This window comes from Vidua chalybeata, chromosome 7 (assembly GCF_026979565.1).
Source record: "Vidua chalybeata isolate OUT-0048 chromosome 7, bVidCha1 merged haplotype, whole genome shotgun sequence".
NCBI lineage: Eukaryota > Metazoa > Chordata > Aves > Passeriformes > Viduidae > Vidua > Vidua chalybeata.
In genome coordinates this window covers 12,829,924-12,854,649 of record NC_071536.1, presented here as the reverse complement: position 1 = coordinate 12,854,649, position 24,726 = coordinate 12,829,924, and the positions used below count along the sequence as shown (strand labels likewise).

The 24,726-nt window shown below is 41.0% G+C and overlaps 1 protein-coding gene across 8 annotated transcripts in view; it reads right to left on the bottom strand.

Annotated features, from left to right (window-relative positions):
* PLEKHM3 (pleckstrin homology domain containing M3) overlaps positions 1-24,726 on the bottom strand; it is a 74,927-nt gene that overhangs the window by 25,362 nt on the left and 24,839 nt on the right. For all 8 annotated transcript variants that reach the window (XM_053948165.1, XM_053948168.1, XM_053948169.1 and 5 more), the window contains exons 4-5: positions 24,036-24,229; positions 12,555-12,618 (exon numbers count right to left, since the gene is read on the bottom strand). In XM_053948165.1, the coding sequence (XP_053804140.1) occupies positions 12,555-12,618; positions 24,036-24,229 (258 nt within the window). The remainder of the gene's footprint in view (positions 1-12,554; positions 12,619-24,035; positions 24,230-24,726) is intronic.

Sequence of the window (24,726 nt, the reverse complement as noted above, 5' to 3'; positions counted from 1 at the left end):
TTTCTGAGCCCACGGCACTGCCCTGCACTGCAGGAGAGGCAGTCCCCTCATCTCTGGCACACGCCGAGTTCCAGCTCAGTCCTGACTCCATCCCTCATCCTGGCTCCCTGGGCTGAGCAGGACTCCACCTCTGAAGGCCCCAGTGCCCAGACCCAGCTGTGCCTCTATGCAGCACAAACCCCCAGCCCCCATTACACACAGCAGGGAAGTCAAGTCACTTTGTCTTCCCTGTTCAATCAACAAAAACTCCTTGTATGAGAACCTACTTACCAGCATGAAGGAGGGTTGCACAAACCAGTCCCATGGGAGAGCAATACAGTGAACGTGATGTTGCAATATATGTTTTCATATTAAAAACCAAACTAGAAAAGTGGCCAAGGGAACGGTGGCAGGACTTTTCAAGTCTGTTGAGAGTTTTAATCCAGAGATGGTAGCCTAAACTCATGACTTGTAATAGCTTTCTGTTTGGGAAACAGAGCAAGACCAAAAACTAGGCATGAAAAAACCCTATTACAGAATTAGAGTTTGTTCCTGAGAGTTGTTCAAATTACAAAAGACATTAATAGAAGCCTCTGGCTGGGACCAACTGAAAAGCAATCAAATATTGATTAGACAATACAAATACTGATTAGATAAAGCATGCAAGACCCCTCCTAACTCAGACTGTGTCATTTCCACAGATGAACTATCCCAACAACTTTAGCAGGAACTAGGGGAGAGATGTGTAGAAACAGAAGGACAAATGAGTTAGCTGTAATCCACTAGCACTTCACAATAGCCTTCCACCCACCTAGTAGATCAGGGCCACAGAAGTACCCAAACTTTACATCATGGCCACATAAATCAGTACTGAAGTCTATCAGATATGATGAACGTTCTGGACAGGAAAGAAAAACCAGCACAGTTTTCAGATATTTCTGAGGTCAGTGAGTGTTTGTTTTGAGGGCAGGGCTCCTGTCAGCATTGCTAGATAAGAAGCAAAAGGTACTGAGTAAGACCTCCATCCCTGCAGGAGTCCATGTTGTGAATTTGAGTGAGAGACATCAAAACTCCTACCCTGTCTGTGCATTTTTACCAAGTTCTAAAAGTGCAGTAGATGTTTACATAGAATGGAGATCATAAATCCCTTTGATCACCTACATTAGGACTGTCAGAACAGACAGTAAAGGGAATACAGCTTGCTGAGCTTTCAGATACACTGTTCTGCTCACTGTGAGAAACTGCCAAGGTTAAGAAATCTAGATTCTCAACAGTGTCACGGTGTATTAGAGCCACATAAAGTGTTTCTGGATTAAAATACTTTTCAAATTAAATCTGCCACTCTGAGTAATTCCTACCATATGATAATAAAAGAAAAATCTGATACAATCTAAACAAAAAAATTCCTTATTAAGATCCAACATAAGAGAACCAACAGATGAAGGATATTTTAACAGAAGCTATCCAGAATCTAAGAGTAGGAAGATAAATCTACACACATCTTTGGGTAGATATTCTGCCAGCTCTGGCACAAGGGGCAATCAACCAGAGGCATCATGTAACAGTGTGCCTGTAAAGACTGTCAGTTCACTGTGGCTAAGTGATCAGGTAATAAACACTGAGATAGAAACTTGTGAAACATCCCCAGTGCTCCTGAATCCTCAGACTGAGACCTGCAATTTTCTCAGGTATCAGAAGCACTGGAGGAAACTCTAGTTATTATCCTCATAAAGGAGATCCTGCTGCTACTGCTCTGCCTAAAAGCCTGGCCACCAGGGTTAAGTATTCTAGGTAAAGTGGTAAAAATACTATAAAACTCAGGTTCTGTATTCCTGCCACTGTGAGACAAGCTAAATTTGCCAAATGGCTTTGTGACCCCGCCCTTGTAAATCAGCTTGTTAATCATTATCGTCATAGAGGCGATAAAGTTGTTTTATGAGCCAACACTGAAGCAGTAACATTAACTACTTATGCAGGGACTGGTGTATTTCTCTGCAGATAACATTTATTAGAAGGCACTCTCTTTAAAGACACAGGTCTGCTTCATAACCTTCTTTTGGAGCACTGAGCAATCTGTTCCTCTTATTCCTCCAGTCTGATCTACATGTCAGACACAAGTGATGCCTGGAGGGTATGGGTTAAGTGATATGAAATCCCTAAAACACCTTGAACTACAGGTTGAAATCTAAACTGGATTGTCCTGGCCTCTCCTCCTGACAGAACAAAATTTATGATTATTTCTCAAGGCCAGACACACACTTGGCTCTGAGAGACAGACACAGACAGAATTTGCCAGGAGGCACTGACGCAATGCAGAAGAGACATGAAAGGCCGAGAGACACTGAGAAAATGGAAGGGGTGGTGGACATGAAACTCATTCATGATCCCCAATTACATAAATTGAAGAGAAAGTACTTTAATTCACAGGAATAATGTCACAAGCACGTCTGGCAGAAGGAAGCTACCCGAAGGAGCAGTCTAACAATCGTCCACAGTTTTCCACCATCCTCTACAGAAAAGGTTTCTGCCCCCATTGGTTGTTTTCTTTCTATCTCTCCAGAAACAGCTAGTCTGAATCATGCCTTTTCCTAACAAATTCAGAGGTAAGCTCCAGCTTTGCCTGGACTTTGAAGCACCACAGAGAATATGCTTCCTGGACTGAATGAAAGGGCAGATAAAATATCCTGAAGAGACTGTCTTCAATTCACCACTTGGATGCTCACTACCCTCCAAATTCCATCAGTGGAAGCTTTGTGGAGGCGGACTAAACATACAATAACCTTTCTTCATCTCCAGGACAGATGAGAAATATGCTTTTAAAGGAACTACCAATGATACAAGAAAACAGGTCTAGAAAAAACACCTTTAGAAACATCTAGTTTGTTCCTCACCCTCCAGCATAACCAAAATGACTGTCTGACTTGCTTAAAAACTTCTCACCAGAGAGATACCACAACAGTCCAGTACTCAGAACAACTGGAAAGTTGCTCCTAATGCCTGCCTCAGATCTTTTGCTGCAGTCAGGAACTTTACTTTACACTCTACCTCCTATTCATACATTGCAACATCTATTTCAGAAACCATTTTCTGACAATTCTCTTGTCTGTCACAGGTAATCTTTGTCACAAGCCAGGACAAGCAAAAGTGGACTGGGACTGCAGGAAAAATACAATGATTGCCTTTACCTATTTGTTTACTGGATAACAAGCAGGTATTTTCTGCATTCATTAAACATGCAAGTTGAGCATTAAAGCTGAAATGGCAAATGCAATCTCTGCCTCACCAAGATTTCAACGGGGTCAGGACTCTGTGATAAAAACACAGACTTGGAAACAAGCGTGCTACAATATACTTAGCTAGGGACAATGCAAGTTGCAGAGAAAATAAAGGGAAAACATTCCCTGGCTGGGAAGTTCCCAGTCATTTATATCTAGGGAACAGACAATGCTTATGGACTGCTAATTTCCTTGAGGATTTTTTCTCTTCCGTTGGCCAGATTCTTAACACCACAAATTCTTGTTATGATTTCAATGCACAATTAATCTTTAGTTCAGAGGAAAAGGAAATGGAAGGAGGAAGGATGATCATGAGGTAAAAGTCGCAGAGAAGCAGATATCAGATCTTTTGTGCAATATACTAATCAGCTGGCTTTCCTTGCTCCATTTTGACTCCCAGTCACCTCTTTCAGACTGCCTGTCTTGTTTATTTAAATTACAGGTGATTTAAGGGAAAAATTATCTCTTACTATTTGTGTGCATGCACACTACAATCAGTCACTGTGCACTGCTATACAACAAATTAAAAAAGAATACAGCAGTAACTTCAGTTGCAACAGGCATGCTACAGGCCACAATCTCAGCTCCCAACAGCAAGAGTGATACCACCTCACCCTCTCCCTCCTCTTCCCTTTACACCCTCCACAGGTCCCCCGCTGTCCCAAAAGCCTGCTCAGCCTGTGGTACAGGTGACAGCAGGGTGGGCAGGAGCAGGCGAGGCCAGGGACTCTGTTCACCCACTGCTGACACCAGCACACATTGTGCCGCACTAACTCATCACCCACACAGGGCAGAGAGCAGCCCGAAAGGAAACGTGCAATAAACACTGCAAAGAACAAAAAGAACCCCACAAAACCAAGTGCCAAATAAATCAAACTACAGCAGAGCAAACTAGATGAATGAGATTTGAATAAACAGAAATCAGAAGCCCCCTTTGACTTGTTTGCATCAGGCAGTCTGCACTGATGGCAGAGTCATTTGCTGTTCACAGTCCCTCTGGAATAAACCCCTGAATATGTTTCACTTTAATTTGCTATTAGAGAGTTACTCCACAAATTAGCCCCTAACTAAAATAGGCACTGGGAAGAGGAAGAAATACAAGGTCAAAAGCAAACACTGCTAATCTCTGACAAGCACACATAGGCAGGGGGTGAGGTGAAGATGGAATTTTACATTGGCTGGGGGAGAGGAAAAACAAACTGGTGACAGTTCAAGTCAATTTATAGCAGGAGACAGAGAGGATGACAAAGTTCCTCCAAGCCCTCCCCCACTCTTCTCACTGAAAGGAAGAAATGCCAGAAATTTCAGCAGGTCTCTGGATGCAAGCTGACACAAGTGAAGAGGAGATGGAATTGTCTCCGTATAAAAACAGCATGCCTGGAAATCACCTGTGCCAGCTCCCCCGCCAGCTCTGCAACAGGACTCACACTCACTGTGTTTCAATCGTCTCTCCTCCTTTCTCCTTCCCTCAAGGTTTCCAGGCAGCTACATGTCAATTTTGTCACACCCCAAGTTCTCCTGATCTTGTTGCAGGGATGAATTACAGGTTGTTTTAAGAAAAACGTATTCAAGCAAAGGTTAAAGGCTGTTTTAATCAAACAAGGTTGAAAGAGTACCAGGAATTTGGCCAGTAGAAAACAGAAAGCACATTACTTAGCTTAAAAACATACGTGACTCTAAATACAGAAGCAAATATGCATTCAGGCAGAGAGTATATATACACTTTTTTTTTTTAAGATTAAGCAAGCAATTGCATGCAGAGATATTAACTGACTCTACATGCCCACTGAGCAAGATGTTATTTCGTGAGTGATAGCATAAAATTAGAAACTTTCCTGCCTTGCATAAGGCTGGATCCGGGCACTTTAAGGAGAAGTCCTCTGAAGGATTTTAGAACAAGAAAGCAACATACCAAGAAAGTGGCTAGGGCTACTCTGAAAAAAACCTCTGCGAGTACAAAGTATATTTAAAAGAAAAATCTTTTAAAAATATTCTTCTCTCATCCAAGCAGGTAGCCCTGAGAGAGTATTTTATTTCTTGAGGAATCTGTTTTTTCAGGATGTTAGTCCTGAAGGAACACCCAGCTGGCTCTCCCAAATCATCATTTTATGTGAAGTACAGCAATGAGTTTAGAGCTCAGTCTTTCACACTGCTAACCTGCATCTCCAGTACTGGGCTTTTCATTCTGCACAGCAGAAAATAACAGAAGAAACCTGTTTAGCACAAGGCAGCAGAAAAAGGGTAACTTACATGACTGCTGCTGCTTCTATGGGCTGAAAAAAATTAAAATATCTCTGGAAATCTCAACTCAAAAGCTCCTGTGAATCCCTGGCACCACTACGGGGTCATTTTAAACAGAGTTTCATTTTAAAAAGCCACATTTATCCCAAGTGGCCTAGATTATATATTCACAAGGAAAAGGACTACAAGTATTTCAAAAGGACTACAAGTATTTAATAAAACCTGTTAAAAATTCTGGTTTCATGCAGTGCTGGAACCAGTCCTACTATTAAAAATATCTACTAATGATCTTGCTATATCTCTAGACTTTGCCTGCAATACCTAATTCAGACGAACTTGTATTCCTGACAGCCACCTGCCAAAATGCTCCTAACCACGTCTTCATCCCCCAGCCTGGCTGGCTCTCCCATGCTCTCTGCCTGAGAGCCACTCTGAATGACAGCAACTCCCTTCCCCAGCAGAGCTGAGGTAAAAAGGAAATGCCAGTAAGATCACTGCCATTACCACTAATTGTAACCAGAGCTGTCAGCACTTTGGGGGATTACACACACACCGGGAATATCAGCTAACCTGAAGCTTCCTGTTCTGCTGAAAGGCTGCTCAGTGCTGGCAAACTCCAGAGTGTGACAAAAATAAATAATGTGCCAGGTGCTTTAAGATGACCCTGCTTGAGCAGGGAGGTTGGACCAGATGACACACTGTGGTGCTTCCAACATCACCTATTCTGTGATTCAGTGATAAAGGAGCCACAGGAAAGTAGACAAGCTGTTTAACTGCTGCTTTGCTATCAGATCTTTTAATATTTATGAAGAGAGATATTGTGTGTTTTTGCCATCCTAGGACTATTTTTGTTAAAAATAGGTTAGAAACTCTTGTAAAATAGCTGATAGCTGTTAAGCATGCACTGTTAGCTTGGTTACAGTAAAAGGGGTTTAAAGGGGTAGTTGTCAGAAATACGGTACTCTACGTACCGTATTACACCTAAGTAAAGCGCACCACCCCCAAGCGAAACGAGCCAGCCTGGACAGAACTGTAATGGGCCAATCAAGTGCCTTAAACCCTCATGCAAATGAAGGATCCAAAAAGAAACCGATCCAAACGGACACAAAACAGGATAAAAAGGGGGCTTCTGACCCACTGAACCCGTGCCGCTCCACGTGGAACATCGGGGACATCGCTGCTCAGAAGACCCAGAGCCGACGCTGCAGCATCCTCGACAGGAACGCTCCTGCTTGCCCGCGGGCCCCCTTGCTTTAGGCCTTTCTTTTTTTATTACGATAAATGTTGAAATAACTTTTAGTACCGGGAGCGTGTTCCCATTTTTAACCATTTTCATATTCCTCTGCTAATATACTTACCTTAGAACTATAGTTACTTTAGAACACTGTCAATCAGGCACAGCTCATAAAGGATGTCATAAAGACAGATATTAACATTATGTCATTGTGGTCTAAGATGCATCTTTACATAGTTCATGTAGAGAACTGTCTGGTATTATTACACTGCAGTAACACACTGCAGGACTTACACCTCTGTCACACATGCTGTGTCAACCCTTGCTTGGGAGGCTGGGGATGTGAATCAGTGTTTTCCCAACAGTGCTGAACTCTGAACTGTGGCAGCTATGGCACAGATGATGTGCCTGGCATTTTGCTGCCCTTGTTGAGCACAGTCAGTTTGCACAGAGAACTGTAACAGACAAATCTTCAGTCATCTCAGCACAGCCAGGCCTGCCCAAAACCTAATTCTCCTTCTCATTTTCCACCTCCTGCCCCTCGAGCAGAAAAAGGGCTTGCCTAAAATGAAAAGAATTTGCTGGTACAGCTACATGGATAAACCTCTTTGGTAAATAGAAGTTTAAGATGATGCAGCTTATATTGAATCACTGAATGACACAAATGACAGCAACAGACTTTTTCATGGATATAACTGGGTTTGCACTCATGATTTCACAGGCTCAGCTACGTACACTAAGAGCAGGAGGGCATTTGTCATGTACCCAATTCAGTAACACTTCTGAAACTACAGCAAGCCCAAAGTATGTTAGCCAAATCCCATTTTTATCAATCAATGCAGCCACATGCACAGACTCTGTGTGGGTTAGATGCTACATCCCATTCTTCTACTGTATCAATAAAAAGGAACTGCTGGGCAGGGGCACCACCACTGATGGGCTTGGAATTCATCAGGCTGTATGTTACAAATCTATACTAAGCATCTATCAGCAATGGTATGAGGACTGAGTTATCAGAAAAGAAGTTTTACTTATGAAAAAAACAGCAAGTAAAAGGCAAAAGAAGTCCACATCTTGCATTCCTTGCTTTTGTTGGGACTGATGAAACAACTTGTCTAAATCAACCTAAAGCTTTGCATACATAAAAAAAGAGCATCTCTGATCTACTCCTTCACCTGTGTCTAGGAGGTGCAATGAAAGTACAGTGTGGGTTAAAAGCCTGGAGGAGTGAAGGAGACCGCATGATTTCTTTGCTCTTCTAAGACTTTCTAATCCTTATCTAACAATATATTAGGCTCAAATTAGGTAGAACTTTTGTTTCATTGAAGCTCATTTTTATTCCCCGCACTCTTGTTAGGAAGCCTTATATGCATAAAAACTTGACCAGAAACATTAAGATTTCCCAGGGAGGAATGCTTCTGTGAGACCAACAGTCCAGCAAGCCCAAAATGCTCCCAGGAGCTGTAATCAGTGCTGTGTGTAATCAGTGTTCCAAACGTCAGAGGAAGATGAAATCATTGATCTGTCTGTCACTAGGGGAGACATCTTCCTAATCCCTTCAGTATAGTACATCTAGTCTGTAATCTTATAATCCTTTTATTTTATGTACTGTAACTGTGGATATTCTCATTATGGATACTTAATCCTCTCAAAGATGATACATTTCTGGCCTCAGTGACACTATTGTGGCATTAAACTCCTCATACCCATTGTGTTTTGCAAAGAAGCATTTCCATTAAGGATTTTTATGCGTCCCTCATACTCACTATATGATCTGAGCCATATTATTGTGAGAACAGGGCTCTCCTGTTCATTCTTTCTTTGCACTGTTCTTCACATTATTTGTAGGTTCATTTATAGGTAGTCATGAAAGTTGATCCGAAGTCAATAATGTTTTAACTAAATTTCAACAGATTAGTTTATCTACAATGTTAAAATGAATAAATTATACTACATTAAATCCCTCTATGGACATACACATTCAGAATGAAAACGGCCTTAATGCAATTTATGTCACTTTGCTTCCAAAGTAAATGGAGATAAACCAAATGAAAGCCACTTATATTTTCAATAACAGTATTTACACAGTGATTCAAAGTAATTCAACTCATCTTTTTAAATTCCCATATTTTGTCACTTCATTATTTTTCCCTGGGTGTTCCTGTATAAACAAGTCTTCAAATTATCATCTTTTTAAATCTCCCATCTTGCTCACAATTTCCATCCTTGACATGCAGTAATTTTTGTCCTTATGTGGAACCTTTTCATTTTACTGTATCTTTTAGAGTTGGTATAACCAGGATGAAATAATTGCCATGATTAAGAGAGTTTTACAGTAAAGACCATCACAGAATCACACAATGTGTAAGGCTGAAAGGGCCCACAGTGGGCCATCAGGACCAACCTCCTTGCTGAAGCAGGGTTATCCCAGAACATGTGGCACAGAACTGTGTCCAGGCAGTTCCTGAATATCTCCAGAGAGGGAAAACTCCACAACCTCTGGGCAACAGGTTCCCATGCATGGTCACTGCACAGTAAAGTTCTTCCTCATGTTCAGGTGGAACTTCCTGTGCATCGCTGCAATAATTTTTGCACACTTGTGTATCTTGTTATTTAACATAAAAAAGAGGCAAGATATTAGTTAATTCTCTATGGATGAACCGTTTGATTTTGGAAATCACCACAATAGCCCACTCTAGTCTTTTCAAAAGCTCCCATCAACGTGCTATATGTAGTGTAAGGAGCAAGAATTACTTTTCAGAAGAAATACAAGACTCTTGTCTGAGTCAACTGAGGTCCAAACCAATATCTAACAGTATAAAAATTGTCAGTTTCAATAAAAGCAGCCCCATAATCACGTCTGTAAAATCTAAATGGACAGTTTTTAACTCCTGTTGCATGAACTCTGTTCATACCTGCACAAAAGTATCAGTAATGTCAGCAGAGAAGAGAGTTCACACCTCCAGCAGGTTTAGGATGAAACTATGCTGGACTGTTAGCACATCATGGTCTATAAGACTAATTCTTTTTTCCAGTATACTATGTCTGCTAACACCAGCATCAGGAGTGAATTCTTGCTTCCTAGCAAGAGGAGATCTCCTTCTTGAAAGCTTTAATTGACTGGAACAACCCTGGATAAACTGCCTGAGATGCAGAGGGTTATGGGTGATGCAGGGCAGACGATATGAGGTTGCAAAGACAAACAAGTGTAGCCCATGAGGCAGAACAGGCAAGCTGTGGTGTTTGTGCCTGTTAAATCACACTTGATGTTTCTGCCTATTCAATGTGAACACACCTAATCAGTTATCTCATCTGCTGACACCAGGATTCTAAGAACATCTACCCCACAGGAATGCCCACAGATAGACCTCTGTAAACTTAAATGTAATCCCTGAGGCCTTGGTCTGCAGCAAAACCTTCCATAGCCCATGGATGCATTTCTGTGTACATACAAATAAAGACTGTCACTTGCTGCCTCTTTGGTTACTCAATCTGCACTACAAGCCTTTGCTAACAACACAACTACCAGCAAGAACCACTGCCTCACCAGGATTTGGGAAATTTCCAAAATTAAGGAGAGCTTGTTCCATTTTTTTTTACTCTGATTTTAACCTTACAATAAAGTCTTCCCCACTAGAGCCCTATCCAAATGGATCCAAGTGACACCAGACAGCCCAAGTATATACTCTGCTAGGTTCATAATATCTAGGCCTTGTTAAGCTTGGAAAGATATTTATATTGGATTTTATTTTAGAATAGTATTACAAGCTGCTTCATCTACTGCCAAACAGGCATTTCAACCTTTTTGCAACTAAGAACAGACCCTCAAACCCCATTTTTGAAACTCAGCTGCTTGGTAGGAAACAACCATATTTTCTAGGATCTTTAAAGGGAACCTGGCCAGGAAACAAATCAGAATTGAGCTGGGACTAACCAGAGTAAAGATTGCTTATATCTGCAGATTACCCCTCTCTGCTTTTCTAATTCACTCACCATGCCTTATCTTTCCATTAATCTTTAATAAACCTTTTAGTTAATTCCCCAAATACATGCAATCTACATGACAGCAGGAAACAGTGCAAAAGCAGTCCATGGATATGAGGAAATAGGCAGCAAAGGAATCAAAAGGAGGAAAAACTTTCAGGATTAAAACAACCTAAACTGCAGGTCAGTGGAAAATGATGAGCAACTGGGAGAAAGCAGCAGTAAGGGGCAAAGCAGACAGGAGGGAGGGGCTGTTAAGGCTATTAGTATTTATCTGACCATTGGATTCATTCTCTCAATGGGGCCCTCCTTTCTTTCCACTCTGCATCCACTTCGACAAAAACAGTCAACCCGATTTCAAACTTGGAGCCTCTGAAATGTGGAAAACCCTCTCCATGCTGACAAGAAGGATATAGCTAGATTAAAAGGTAAATGTAATTTAACCCACCCCAGCAGAAATGGTAATCAAATTATATTGCCTCTAAATACGATAAGTTTGGGACTGGGCCCCTCCGGGGAAGAGAAGGTGTCTTGCAAACACAAACACAAAGAAACATGTTATAGGAAAGTGCTAAATCAATGCATGAATTATGACTTCTACCCTCCTTCTCTCCCCCAGGGTGCTTGATAAGCTGCTGCTTGCTTCTAAAATATCTACTACCAATGTTAGGAACTGATTAAGCAGCTTACAAAGCACTGGGGGCTAATAGACAGGCCCACCAGGGAGACAGCAGCTCTGGAGTTAAGTAGCTCACTTTTTCATGGCTTGATTATTAAAGATGAGATAGCAGAACATGCTGAAAAGATGTGGAAACCTCAGGCAACTGGCCTTTGTATTTTATATATGGAATCATTTATATCCTGTGATTTTACCAGCCAACAAAAGCCATGCTTCCTGTTGTTCTGTAGTCTCCAGCTCTGAGGGGCATCTGAACAACCTCAACTTAATGTGTCAACTGAATATCCAGAACTGACTATGCTAAAAAGGCACCACTAGAGAAGGGAAACATAGGTGAAAGAAGCTTAAAATACTGTTTTACACGCCACTGGCAACAGCATTAGTGTGAACACAGAAGTGCCCAGGTCAGCCAGCACACTTCACCTCATTGCTTCTTTCACTGTGCATCTGAGCATTGCAGCACATTCACCTTAGATTCCCTATTCTCCCTTTTTCAGCTCTTTTTTTTCCAATTTTGTCTTGTTTAATCTGTTACAGAATAAAATTCTGCTGTTCAGGTAAATGTACTTCAAGGTTCTTGCTTAGTTGAATCAATAACAATGCAAAGACAAATTCTGCTGGCACATTACCTCTTCCATGGTCACATCTGTCATGGTAACACTGCAAGGCCCAGCTTTGTGTAGTGGGCTGACTGAGGTTTGGGGGGAAGGGGGGATGGGAGTTAGGTTCCCCCCACCCCCTTCCTCATGGCAATGCTCAGCAGACTTTGTAAATAATCATGCTGCATTAGGAACTTTACAAACTTCAAAATTCCCAAGCAACTACTCTTTCAAGTAAAAAAATAAATACTACTTGTCACCTGTGGGCTGAGACTTTGATGAGAATTTATTGAGCAGATGAAAAATTTCTCATAGCAAAGTTCTCTTCACGAACTACAGGTTTTTTTCAGTCTCTTTCCATCCTTATTTGAACACATGCTCTAGGCTTTCATCCCTAATTGATGCCACTGTTAACCCATTTTTATACTAAACTACAAACCACAGACTCAACTTGGAAGTGCAGGTATTTATGCTATGAATAGCTAGAAGAGAAATGCACAATTAGCTCTGAAGGCAAGAACAGGCTCCATGTGTAACAGGTAGAATAAAGCAAAGACACTCACCTGCTGAAGGTCTGCCAGAGAATAAAGATGGATTTGTTGAAGAAGATACTCTCTGGGGAAGATCCTGAAAAGAGAAAAATGGGTATGTGTCACACCCTTTTGACTGGGAAACTCATAAGTTTCCTCTCCCCACCAAATAACAGCAGGACAGTCATACTAGAGAGAAAGAAACTGGAATTGTATCACCCTCTAAGCACAAGCTATTTTTACAGTTTTCTGCATGGGCACAGCAGTCCCACAATAAGAATAATTTCTGTGCCAGTGTCATTCTCATATTGTCAGGTCATATACTGAGACATTAATAGCCACTGAAAGCTCTTTCTGATCACAGATGATGATTCTTTAAACAATTAATGCAGTAATAAAAACAAATAATGCAAATAACACATCAGAAGTATTTCTTATGGTCTCAGATAAGATTCCTGGTCTGCTACAAAGCTGTAACACTTAGTTTCACATGTGATTTATGGTTTTGTAACTGAAATAACTATATTGGGAAAAAGGCCACATAGGTACTGTTCTTCCAAGATCAAGTTGACTGATATCAATTCCCCTTTCCTTACAGAAATATATGTATTGGTATAGACTCTATAATGACTTACTTAAGAAAGCAGTATTTACCTTATGTAAGCCAAGTTTCAGGCAAGACCATTGCTTATATACTGACAGACCTGATAAGTAAAGCAAAATTACAGGAAACTGAACAGAGAAGAGATGCCCTAATTAGACTGATCAGCAATAACATGAAAAACTAGGTTAATATAACACCACAGAGAAAAAAAAAAGGACATTGGAACGTTAAGTAGATATTAACTAAAAACGTTTATGAAAATGTATCTGCTATAAAGATGTCAAGAACAGAAAAAGAACATCTATCTTTGTGTCCATGCAGAGAGAAACAACAATCTGACCAGCTTTACTTTCCATCTACACAGAACAAATACATCACCACACTCATTTCTCCTGGGGAGGGGAGATTACTCTTGCAAGAAAAGCAACAGAGTATCTTAAGAAGTGAAACCATTTCCCACTACATGTTCTCTTTCAGAGAAGAAATTGTAAATCCAGTTCCTAAATCTCCATCACATTGTTTTAAGGCAATACAGAAATCAAACTCTTCATATTATTAAATGCATGAACAAAGCTCTGGCAAAAACTGGTTTGTAATGGTAGAGCTGAATGGCAGTGAACAGAGAGACCACTGCACATGTTCAAAAACCCCAAAGATAGTGAAAGGCTGATATGAACTTACATGTTATCTTGATATGAGACTATTGAGAAAGCACATAGTAGCTCAAAGAAGAGATTTTAGAAGCTACAACAACATAATCAGCTAAACCACTGATGAAGAGAATAAGACTACCAAATGCAATCTCTCCACAGCACACGGATTCTAAGAAACAATGAAAGTAACTCTGTTTCTGGTATTCCATTAGTTGTCTTAAACAGCCTTATACTGATAGTTTTCAAAGCTGGATGTACTGAAGGGACTAGAATCTTTCAGTGCTGCTAAGGTGTACAGTACAAATAATTCATAATTCCTTATGTACTTTTGAAAATAAATTTATTGGGGTAGGAGGAGAGAGTTTTGCAAGCAAGGCATTGACAACTGCAGACCACCCAGCTCTTCTGGAGCTGGACCGTGCCACTGCTCCTTCTCCTCATCAAGTCTATCCACTCTACCCACCCAATTCTCAGCTGCAATCTCACTAGGGCATTGCCATTTTCCCCTTTCAGCTCTGTAGGTTGTACTTTGCTCCTTTTTCAGGGGACTGTGTTGCAGTGGCTCTGCTGCAGCACACCTTCAGAATACATTTGGCACAATGTCAAAGACCACTGGAAAACAGTCAAAATCCAGACATCAGACAACATATGAGACTGGAATTGCTCATTTGCACATAGTAGACTTACTAAAAGATAAGGAGTCAACTCTGAACAGCATTTTAAAGCATTATCTGAGCATTTCAGCTCAGACAGTACTTCTTTCACTAAAATTTATCATCATTCTCCCTGATCAATCAGGTAGGCACTAAACAGCTTTGCAGAAACTGTATTATCTGCTGATGTCCTTACAGCACTGCTAAGGAAAACAATTAGCTAATGAAACATTTCTTGTTCAGGAAATAGCCTGAATAGCCCATAATGCAAAACCTGTAAATGACTAGTATTGATGACTAACCTCACACTCCCCTACCTTCAAGGATGGCATTTTATTTCCTCATTTCCTGCAAGTTCTAACTCCTAGTAAAAAGTGTGCAGGTGAAAAGCAAACTCATGATCAACCAAATTCCTTTGTCAGGCGAGTCTCAGCCAGCACAGGCCCTGGTGACAAATCTTATCTCTATACCTGTCCCGTTCCTTAAAACATGCTAATTTGCAGCAATAGCTCTGCAGAGCTGGTATCCAATGCACCTCCTCCCTTCCAAATCTACTTCCAGGAAAAAAAAAAAGTAGGCACTGCCCTCCCAGTTTTATGCAAAACATATATATACATGTGTACATATAAAAAAAAATATATACACACACACACACATATATATATATATATATACTCAGCACTCAAGTGAGAGGAGTGATTATTTCCATTGCTACAGAAACTGAGACATAAAAAACCCCTCAGTAAGTAAGGCTGGTCCAGCTTCTGATTTGCAGCCCTTCTTATTGACTTGAAAAATTAAAACTGGTTCTCTGTGGTAGGCCTCAGAGAAATATCCGGGCACTCAAAGCTCCCAAATGCAACAGCATTTACAGAAGTAAACGCTGTAAATGAAGTAACTGGGCCAGTCCCTGCATGATTCCCAATAAATGCAGAGGTGCAAAACACTCCTTCAACATATGCTCACACCACCAAAGGTGGAAACCATATAGAACCATGGCTGTGAAACCCTGAAATTGCCTAGAACAAGGCAGCACAGCCCCCACTCATATAAATGAAGTGCTTTCACCACACCTGTGGCATGCTGAGCAACTGCTTCAAAAACAGGTCTTGCTGTGCTGCATGTCTGCAATTAAGTTCTTCTCCAGAAAATTTCTATTAGTCTGGTTTGGAAAGAAAAATCCAAAGCTCAACAGCTACCTGAATGTAACTGGTGAAGCCACCTCCCAAAAATGCATCTGTTCATTACCAGTTTTTGTCAGCCTCTAGTAGGTGGGGAACAAGCATATAACAGGCACCAAAATACCAAACCCAAACACATTTTCAAAAAAACTCATGAAATGCAAGCAAATCAGTTGGGGCAGGAAATCCATACAGATCAGGTACTCCAGTGAGCAAGAAAATGACTGATGCCTGGTTTCCAACCATTTGCTTGCCTGCACAGGTTCTCTGAGCCTAATGAGGTCACGGCTGACATAAAGTCCTTTTCAGTAGGAGGCACACGGGACTAATTCAGAGCCTCTGGCTTCCCAACACAGAGGCCTCCTCCCATGTAGCCAGTAGGAAAGTAGTGTCTATGCTCTCTCTGTCACTCTGTCATCTACAACTGAAACTGTTCAAAGGAAGCCAAAGTCAGTAGAGAACAGCAGGCAAGATGGGGCTCACACAAACACCACACCACAGCATTTGCATCCAGACGAAGTACTACAAGGCATCCAAATCAATCTAAAATTACACTCTTGTCCAAAAATCTCACAGAGACCTAGACTAGGCTAAGATAATGACACTTAGGAACACTTCACTAGAAAACATGTATTTTGTTTCTGCACAAGGTTGCATCAGGAGCTTTGAGCATGCTTAGATTAATACAAGGCCTTGATACAAAAAGACCAAAACATGTCTGAATTTTACTTTTCCCTTAATATAAAGGTCCTTTATAAACACCAAATGGGAAATCTCTGATTAGTCATTTGAAAGTAAAATAAAATGTCAGTTTTGTAAATCTTTTGATTGATGTGCTACAAATAACTAGATTTTTTTTTAATTGGTCAATTAAGGGCATTCAATAAACAGTGGCCTTTCAGTCAAATCTTAAGACAGTAAAGAAACTGGAGTGAACTAGACAGAGGTCAAATGCAAGATGTTAAGTCTCATCACAATAAAAACTCAAACCTCTGCAGCTTCAGAATGTGACCTATGACCCTTCAGAGGCAAATGGTATCGAGTGCACGTCCCACTAAAAGCACCTCCTAAGCTTTCCCAGTTTGGAAACTCCCAGACGAGTTTCACCATTGATGAGTCACAGGACTGCTGTGCTGTAAACCCTGGCTACCAGTCAGGGTTTAACCTGCAATGAACAAACCAAGTTCAATGCTAACCAGCCTCTAGCTTTGCCAGTTATTGTGAACAATGAAATCCAAAGTCCTATTGGTTAAAGGTCTCTAAATTGCTTTATTGTTATGTCCTAGATATAAACACAATCAGTACAAGCAGAAAAGAAATACACTATCCAAGACTTTTGATCCAACTAAAAGAAAGAAGTGAGCATTCTCAGTTTCTGATTATTATTCTTTTTTGCTTGATACTTTGTAATCTGAAGTATAACCTTCAGGCAAGACAGAAATTTCATCTGTTCCTTCTTGGGTGATCTTATCAGGTAAGTATTTGCACAAACGAAGGTTATCTTTTAGTGTCCTCCTGCAAACAGAACCACTGATAAGAGTTTACTTTTTGCATTTGGATAAAGTGTGTAGTCATGGTGCTTTGTTAGCACTAAGTAATTGCTCTGCATTTAAAGCCTGTTTATCACCAGCCTAGGTAATTTTTCTTCAATGGGTTAAATACCCTGACAGCTCTGCTAAAGCTACAACCAATTAATCTGCCTATGCCTGACACTATAACCAAAGTACAAACGTGATAAGCAAGGGGAACTCTTCTTTTTATAGTGCAATCAAAAGTAATCAAGTTAGGTGGCAGGTGGGCACAACCAAGTCTCCTTCATAGCAAAAAGCCTCTTAAAACCTAGGATGTGAGGGGGAAGGGAGGGGAAGGTGGCACCAGGGTTTCATGTGCCAGCCAGGAGTGTCTGGTTAGACCAGGTTGAGAAGTGTATGACTGAGCTGTGACTCACAGGGGACACAGATGACCCGGTCCAGCACAGCACTGCATTCAGCCTCCTCTCCACCCCTCTGCAGGAAGCTGCTACACCCACAGCTGGCACAGCACCAGGGTACCAAGTCCTCTTCCTCATCCAGCACAGCTCATACCCTGGCACTGCAACTTACACCTTTGGAGCTACTGCACTACACTGAAAAGTAAAGCAGCTGAAGGCCAGCACATGCTGATTATTGCCATTCCCGTGGCTTTTTGGCCCTGAACAATGGGCAAGAGCCCACTTTGGTCCTGTCCCTGCAGCCATGCACCAGCACCAGCTGCAGCCACATGTGGAGCAGACAGGCAGGACCTGTGTGCAGTCTCATCTCACTGAGACTAGCTCAAATTTTTCAGTTACTATTTGGTTCTAGAAGTACAGAGGGGTATCAGTGAGTTGCTAGTTATCCCAAATATACAAGGCAAGGTAAATAACATTTGCTGGGTTTTTTCTTGCAATTCATTTGATATGGACATTGTCAATTTAAGGTAGAGAGAGAACAGCATCAGAGGTGAGGGGAAAAGGCAGGATTTTTTCCAGTGTTGCTAATTCTTATAGTTTTCTTCAGGCTTTTGATTTTGTGATTCCTTGGAAATCTTAGCTCCTGGAAGTTTGCTGGGAAAGAAGAACCCAAACTTTCCAGCCAACAAAAGTTACTCAGAAAAGCAGGGCTTTGGGAACTTAGTGACTTTAAAATCAAAAAGTAAAAATAAATTAATGAATTTAAACCAAACCAAAATACTACTTATTCATTTAGTTCTTGTGGCATTATACCAGATTCTTTTTTTTTTTTTTTTTTCTCCTAATTCTATGAGCTTATGCAGAAAAGCATGTGTGAATCATTTCACATTCATGAGGTATGGACACTTCTGGTTATGTTCTGGGAACAGTCACTCCCACATATCTTCAGCCCACACTAAGTGCTAGATTTATTAGCAAGCATGTCCAGGTAAGGTATTATTTTATGTTGTTATGAAATTCCCCAAGAGCACCCTATGTTAAAACAGTTACTCTTATCATCCATCAGCGATCCTGAACCAGTTTATAAACTTCCTACTGAAATGCAGTACACCAACTCCCTCTCCTTTGTGGCTCCTTGAGCAAGGTTACAGGAACATTGTGAAAGACAAGAATTACTACAGATTTAACTCATGAATCAAGTACCACTGTTACTAAAAGCAGAGCAGAGAATTAGACACACAGTTTCATTTTGAAATCAAATTAGTTTAGATCCCCCAATTTACTTGAAATTAAGAATAAGAAAATGGTCTTTGCTTTTGTCAGGCACTCTTGAACCTTTGCACTTTGCTGCTGTAAGTTCTGATATAAAAACACAGGGACAAAAATGGCACAAGTCATATTTAACATGGTGTCCACATCTACCAGGATCTTGTTTTTAAAGAATTGTTTTTTTGAAAGCAACTTGGTCTCAAAGGGTGAATGGAAAAGAGATGAAAGAGATGTAATATCACTCATCTCTTTGACAAGGAGATGCAGGTGTGCCCCTAGACCGTAAAACGCTAACGTGAACTGAAAGACCCACCTGTCTTCTGGAAGACTTACCATGGAAAGCTTTGGCAGGTTCCTCAGCTGGATGCTTACCATGGTAGAGCATTAACCTGTGCTTTTGACCTTCCCTTGACATGAACAGACAGCAGCACTGCCTCCACCCTGGCTGCTCTGGCACACATCTCAATGCTTCAGCTGTTTGCTACCTCTAGTTGAAATGAAAGCTCAAATTCCACCTTAACACCATCCCCTCAGTTTTAGCCATGCACTTTTTAAGAGGCTAATTTGCAAGATCCTACATGCAGTTACCTCTTCCAAAAGAGAGAAGAGTTGAAGCGAAGACCTGAAGGTAGTCTGTTTGTATGAGCTCCACCAACAGGCAATTTTATTTCAGCTACTGCAATGACTACACGCATACAGGATCTAAATAAAACAACAAATGGCTTGTGCATACTTCTCTGCATTTATTTTCTCACCTTTCCTCACCTTGGGTTGTTGTTTTGTCTTAACACTGGTTCCTCTCAGGATATGTAAATATCCTCTGTGAATGAGTTTCTCTCTCAGCCTCTTTCCAACCACCCATGCAACAAATTTTCTTCTTCTGTTGGTCTTGCCATTATCTCAGAGCCCCGAAACCTGTTTCTTCTGTTTCTTCCCTGATCAAACTTTCTTTTTGCAGTTTACTGCTTTCAGAACCTGTATCTTTGTTCTCCTGCTTTGGAATTTTCCACTCCCCATATGGCATAAATATTGCAAAGAAAATGGAGAGTCTCCTTCAACAGTCTGGAGATGACTTAATGACCTTCTGTTGTCCTTGGCCTGAAAGATGACATAGCTCCAGCTTCACATACATGAGGTATTTGGAGGTATAGTGATTGCATTAGATAATCAGTATTCCTGTGATGTGTTTAGACAGGTTCCCCAATTGCCACACAAATATTTTGAAAGTAATCTATTCCTGTGTCAGAAGTGTTCTGTCTAAGGCCTCACTGTTGGAAGTGACAGGACTCTATTGTTCAGCATAACTGAATTTGGACTTGTTTCACCTTGTACTGACAGACCAGCCAGCTCAGCCATGACCACGTCTGCAGCACTGGAGGTGCACATTTAACCTCCTGTTATACAGGAAGACCAAACCAGAGCCTGCTAAGTGATGTATCTAGCACTGGAGTTTTGCTGGGGTAAAACTGATGTATTGCTGTTCTGAACTGCAAATTTAGATGTACAGCTGAGAGAGCAGAGAGCCCAGAGGGCTTACCAGATGGAGCTTGAAGGTTGGACTAGGTTACCCTACCCTACAGTAGATAGGCAGGCACCTGAACAGTACCCCAAAAATCATTCTGACAGTTCCTTCACTTGAAGAATCTTCAATCATGACAAGAACAAAGCAAACCCAGAACAGAACTTGCATCATTCAGCACAGTTTCATAGAATACCCTAATTATTTAATGGACTCAGATTCTGTTTCCTTCCCAGCCATCCATTTTATTGACTCCATCTTGGTTTGTCTGGGCCATTCATTCACCATCTGCAGGCAGTGGTGGAATCTCTACAGCTCCACTTGCACTAATTCTGTGTTGGCTCTAGGTTTCAGTCCTGTATGCCTCTCCATGAACAGCATCCACACAAGCAAGGCAATAAAAACAAGTGAGAACTTGCTCCCTAAAGACATTTGAGGCAAATGATGTGTTGCAATACTGAGGTGGCAGTTACAGTTAACTAGGCATAACAACATCCCTTGTAAAACAGGGAGCTCAGCAACAGGCTGGGAATCTCATCTGGCTAACATCAGAGGAACACTGCTGATACGTGCTGGTGGAGGGCCTTATTTCACCTCCCTGCCAAGTCCATGTTCCTCATTTTTTCCCCCTGCACATATAAAAGCGCAGAATCCAGTGGAGCAATAGGTGAGAATAAATCATTATAACTGACAAAGGCCATTTTTACTGTGAGCCTTCTAACTACTTTAAGGATTTCTTCTGTCTTTTCCTTCCTTCCTCCCTTTTTTTCTTCCCTTCTTTCTACTTTGTCACTTGCATCTTCAAGGTTCACAACGTGGTTTCAGTCCTGAGCTCCTTGCTAGATGCCAAGTTTCAAAGTTCTCAAAGTACCTATCTCGGCACACCAAACATTATAAATAACATTTCCACATTTAAGCTAACTGGATCCTGAGCTAACCTGGTTTATAGCCATCTGGAATTCTTCAGAAAAAGTGACTGTAAGCATTGTAAACAGTTTTGTCTTCACAGAGGACACCAAGAGTTTCCAACTTCATTGCCATCTTCATTTTGTGATCTGGGTTGAAGAGCAAGGCATAGATTTAAAGTAGATGATAATGCAAATAGTATTAATAAAAGAAACCTCTGAGTGATCTGCTTTTCCCTAATAAGGCAGGCTCTATCAGTGTCCCAGAGGCAGCAAGGTGCCAATACAATTAATCAGTCTGTTTTTAGTTCTCTGTAGACAGCAATATTAACAGTTTGTTTCAGTCTGTTTATATGGGTCTGACAGGTCTTCAAGATGCTGTGTTCACTCTCTTGTGATTAATAGTTATTCACATACTAAGGCGAAGACCAAGCAGAAAAAGAATGTTTTTAGAGGAGGACAGATAACTGTATTCTCTCTCACCACCTTTCACTTTTAATTAGGAAACAGTACTAAATTTAGGAATGCTGTCTCACCATATTGTTTAAACTCCTCCTTTTCTTGCAACTTGCCCCTGGGATGAGCCAAAGGAAAATTTAAAATCACATCTTTTCTTTGTTTACTTTTCAGCTGTGCTCTATAAAGTCATCACATTGGTAGTGAACATCTGCACACTGGGATACTAGATAAAGGTAGGAAAGCCATTGGGAGCATTTTGTGCAAGGAATAAATTCCTATGGGAAAAGAACTTCCTTCTTTTCATCTCTGCAAACCTCTTAGGGAACATCTGAGGAAACAAATGAGCACCAAAGTCACCTCAATGGAAATTTCAAAAAAAGAAGGAGCTGGACTCCAAGGTGTGTATTGAACATTCCTTCAGGAGCTTTTACACTTTCAGCAAGTCCTATAATACAAAACCAAATCCTTCTTGGGCTGGTGTCCTTCTCTCCACCACACAGCTTTAATTGGAGATGGCATGAAAAATAAGAAAAATGAACATTAGGAGTATTGTTTCCCAGTTTCTCCTACCCATTTCATTTTGACACAGGGATGTCTTCTCTCTCCTCTCTGCTCCAAGAAAAGAGCAGACTCACATTTCTGTGATACATTTTGTCCATTCTCTCTTCTACTTCCTCAGCAATTGTCATCTCTCCATTTTGGAGATTTTGGGTTGTTCCTCTTTTGTCCTGGTTTCTTCATTAACTCAATTTCCTGAGATTTCTTCCTTATTTGAAACTCCTTCTGATGGCTTTCCCTCATCCCTTTTTTTACCTCTAGTCAATTCATTGCTATGCTAGGCCTCCTTTGAACTCTCTTTTACTGTCTTACCCAAGTCCATTGAGTTCCTTGCCTCCTTCTGTCTATTTTAATATGAGAATTACTTTTTTCAATACTAATCAGAAAGCATAATTTTCTTTCTTCTACTTTTTCTGAGTAACCTTCAAAAATCTTACTTTACCTTTAGTTTTATTGAAGAGGATGGCATAGAAAACCAGTTCTGCAAGAAAATACCATCCTCTGGAATAAAAGAAAACCATCTTAATTTTTAAAATGCTGTAAGCTGCCCTAGCAAATAATAGGAATTGAGTAATAACACACAAAAACATATTAACCCACAGTGCATCTGACACAAGAACTCAGGAATGCTCTCCATAAACCTGTTGCTGTATCCTTCTCCTACTTGTTCTAGGCAGTTCATCAAAGCAATGACATAGGTTATGTACCCAACAGCAGACCAGCTCTCCTAACCTGGGATAAAGACACTGGTGCAGCCTCCTCTCCTTTCCAAAGAATTCAGGTCCCTAGAACACCGTGTTCAAAAAACAGTCACTGATGGCACCTGCTTCCTTGTCCTTTGGCAGCTCACAATTTCAAAGCAGTGGCTTTCCTGCTTGAAATCTTGTCTTAAAAACTGGGGTATATAATGCTTACAGATCCATCAGGTCACCTGCATGTGCCCAGAGCCCCTCACTTCACAGTATGGCATGGGCAGAAACATCTTTCCATCTCTTTTGGAGATCCACAGCAAAAACTACTTGGCCTTTTTAAGATCACAACAGTGGCTTGACAGTTTTAAGAAAATTGCTCATTTTTAACTTGTTAGAAAAATGCAGCAGCAGCTGAATGGACTAAGATACAGCACTTCTAAAATGAAGTTTACCTTTTATAAAACTCCTGTTTCCACCACAGCAAACTGAATATGAAACCCCTTTTGCTGTGCTGTGACTATGTATTTGCCAATAAACAAAACATTCAGTGCAGCCATCTCATGGATACCAGCTGAGCAAGAGACCAACATAAATCATATGCTGGGTCACGTGCCAGGGGACTACATCTGAACTCTGGCTGAGGCCATACCACAGAGGAGAACAGAAGTGCTGGAAAGGTGGTTGACTCTGCCCCCCCTCATGCTTTGCCACACTGTGAGGTGTTTCAAAGGTCCCAGCAGTGGCTACCTCACTGTGATGCCATGACAGGGGGCATGAGGTAGCAGATCTGACTGAAAATACTCACACACAGCCAGAAAGCCTGAGGTGGAGTGAAAGATGCTCACCACAATGTGTGATGCCCCAGGGCTAATAGCTGTCAAGAACAATCTCAGATATTCAGACCCTAAAAAATAATTTTCTTCAGCAGAGGATAACCCAGCTTCCCAGGGAAGTCAGATACACGCACAATATCTTTCTCAATGGGTAATGCCTACAGAACCAGAGTGTGAGAGAAAACAAAACAGGCAGCAGGAGAGGCAACATGCCAAAGAAGCTCCATCCTTGTGCTGCAGGCTGGCTGTGGCTCTTACCTTCTACGCAGATCTTCAGCCACTGCTGCCCTGCAGCTGAACAAGTAGGCTCGCAGGGATTTTAGCTGCTGTCTCAGGCGGACCACAGTTGCCAGAGGTTCAACATGACTGTACAACATGGGATTTTCCTGCTGGATATCAATTAATGGCTCCTCATAAACATATTCCAGGAACTCTTTGGCTTGCTTTGATACCTAAAAAATAAGGCAGTTTAGTTAGGCTTTTCTCCAAACTCTTTTTAAGCAGATCTCCCACTCTGTCATCTGTCAGCTATTCTATGCATCTGAAAACTTAGTCTGTTAACAATTACAAATGGAGACAGAGATGAGAGAGATCCAACTCTCTCTGCTTATAGCCAAGTCAAACTTCATCAGGCCCTTCAAAATTGCATGTATGAGATAGCTACTTACCCAAAGTACAGTGATATCTACAATCACATATACTTTTGCTGCACAGTAACATAGCTTACTGTATTTTTTTGAAGTCTAATATCTGAATAACCAGTTTCTTCCCTGCTAATATTTTTCTGTTTGTTCACTACTTTCTTTTTGGCAAAAGGCAAATTGTTGTGCTTTGTAAAATACAGATAAATAAAACTGAATCTTATTAGTATTACTCCCGAAGTTCCATCTGCAAGAAGTTTTTTGTGCATTTTTCATGATAGTGCCCTGTTTTATCTACACCTGCAAAA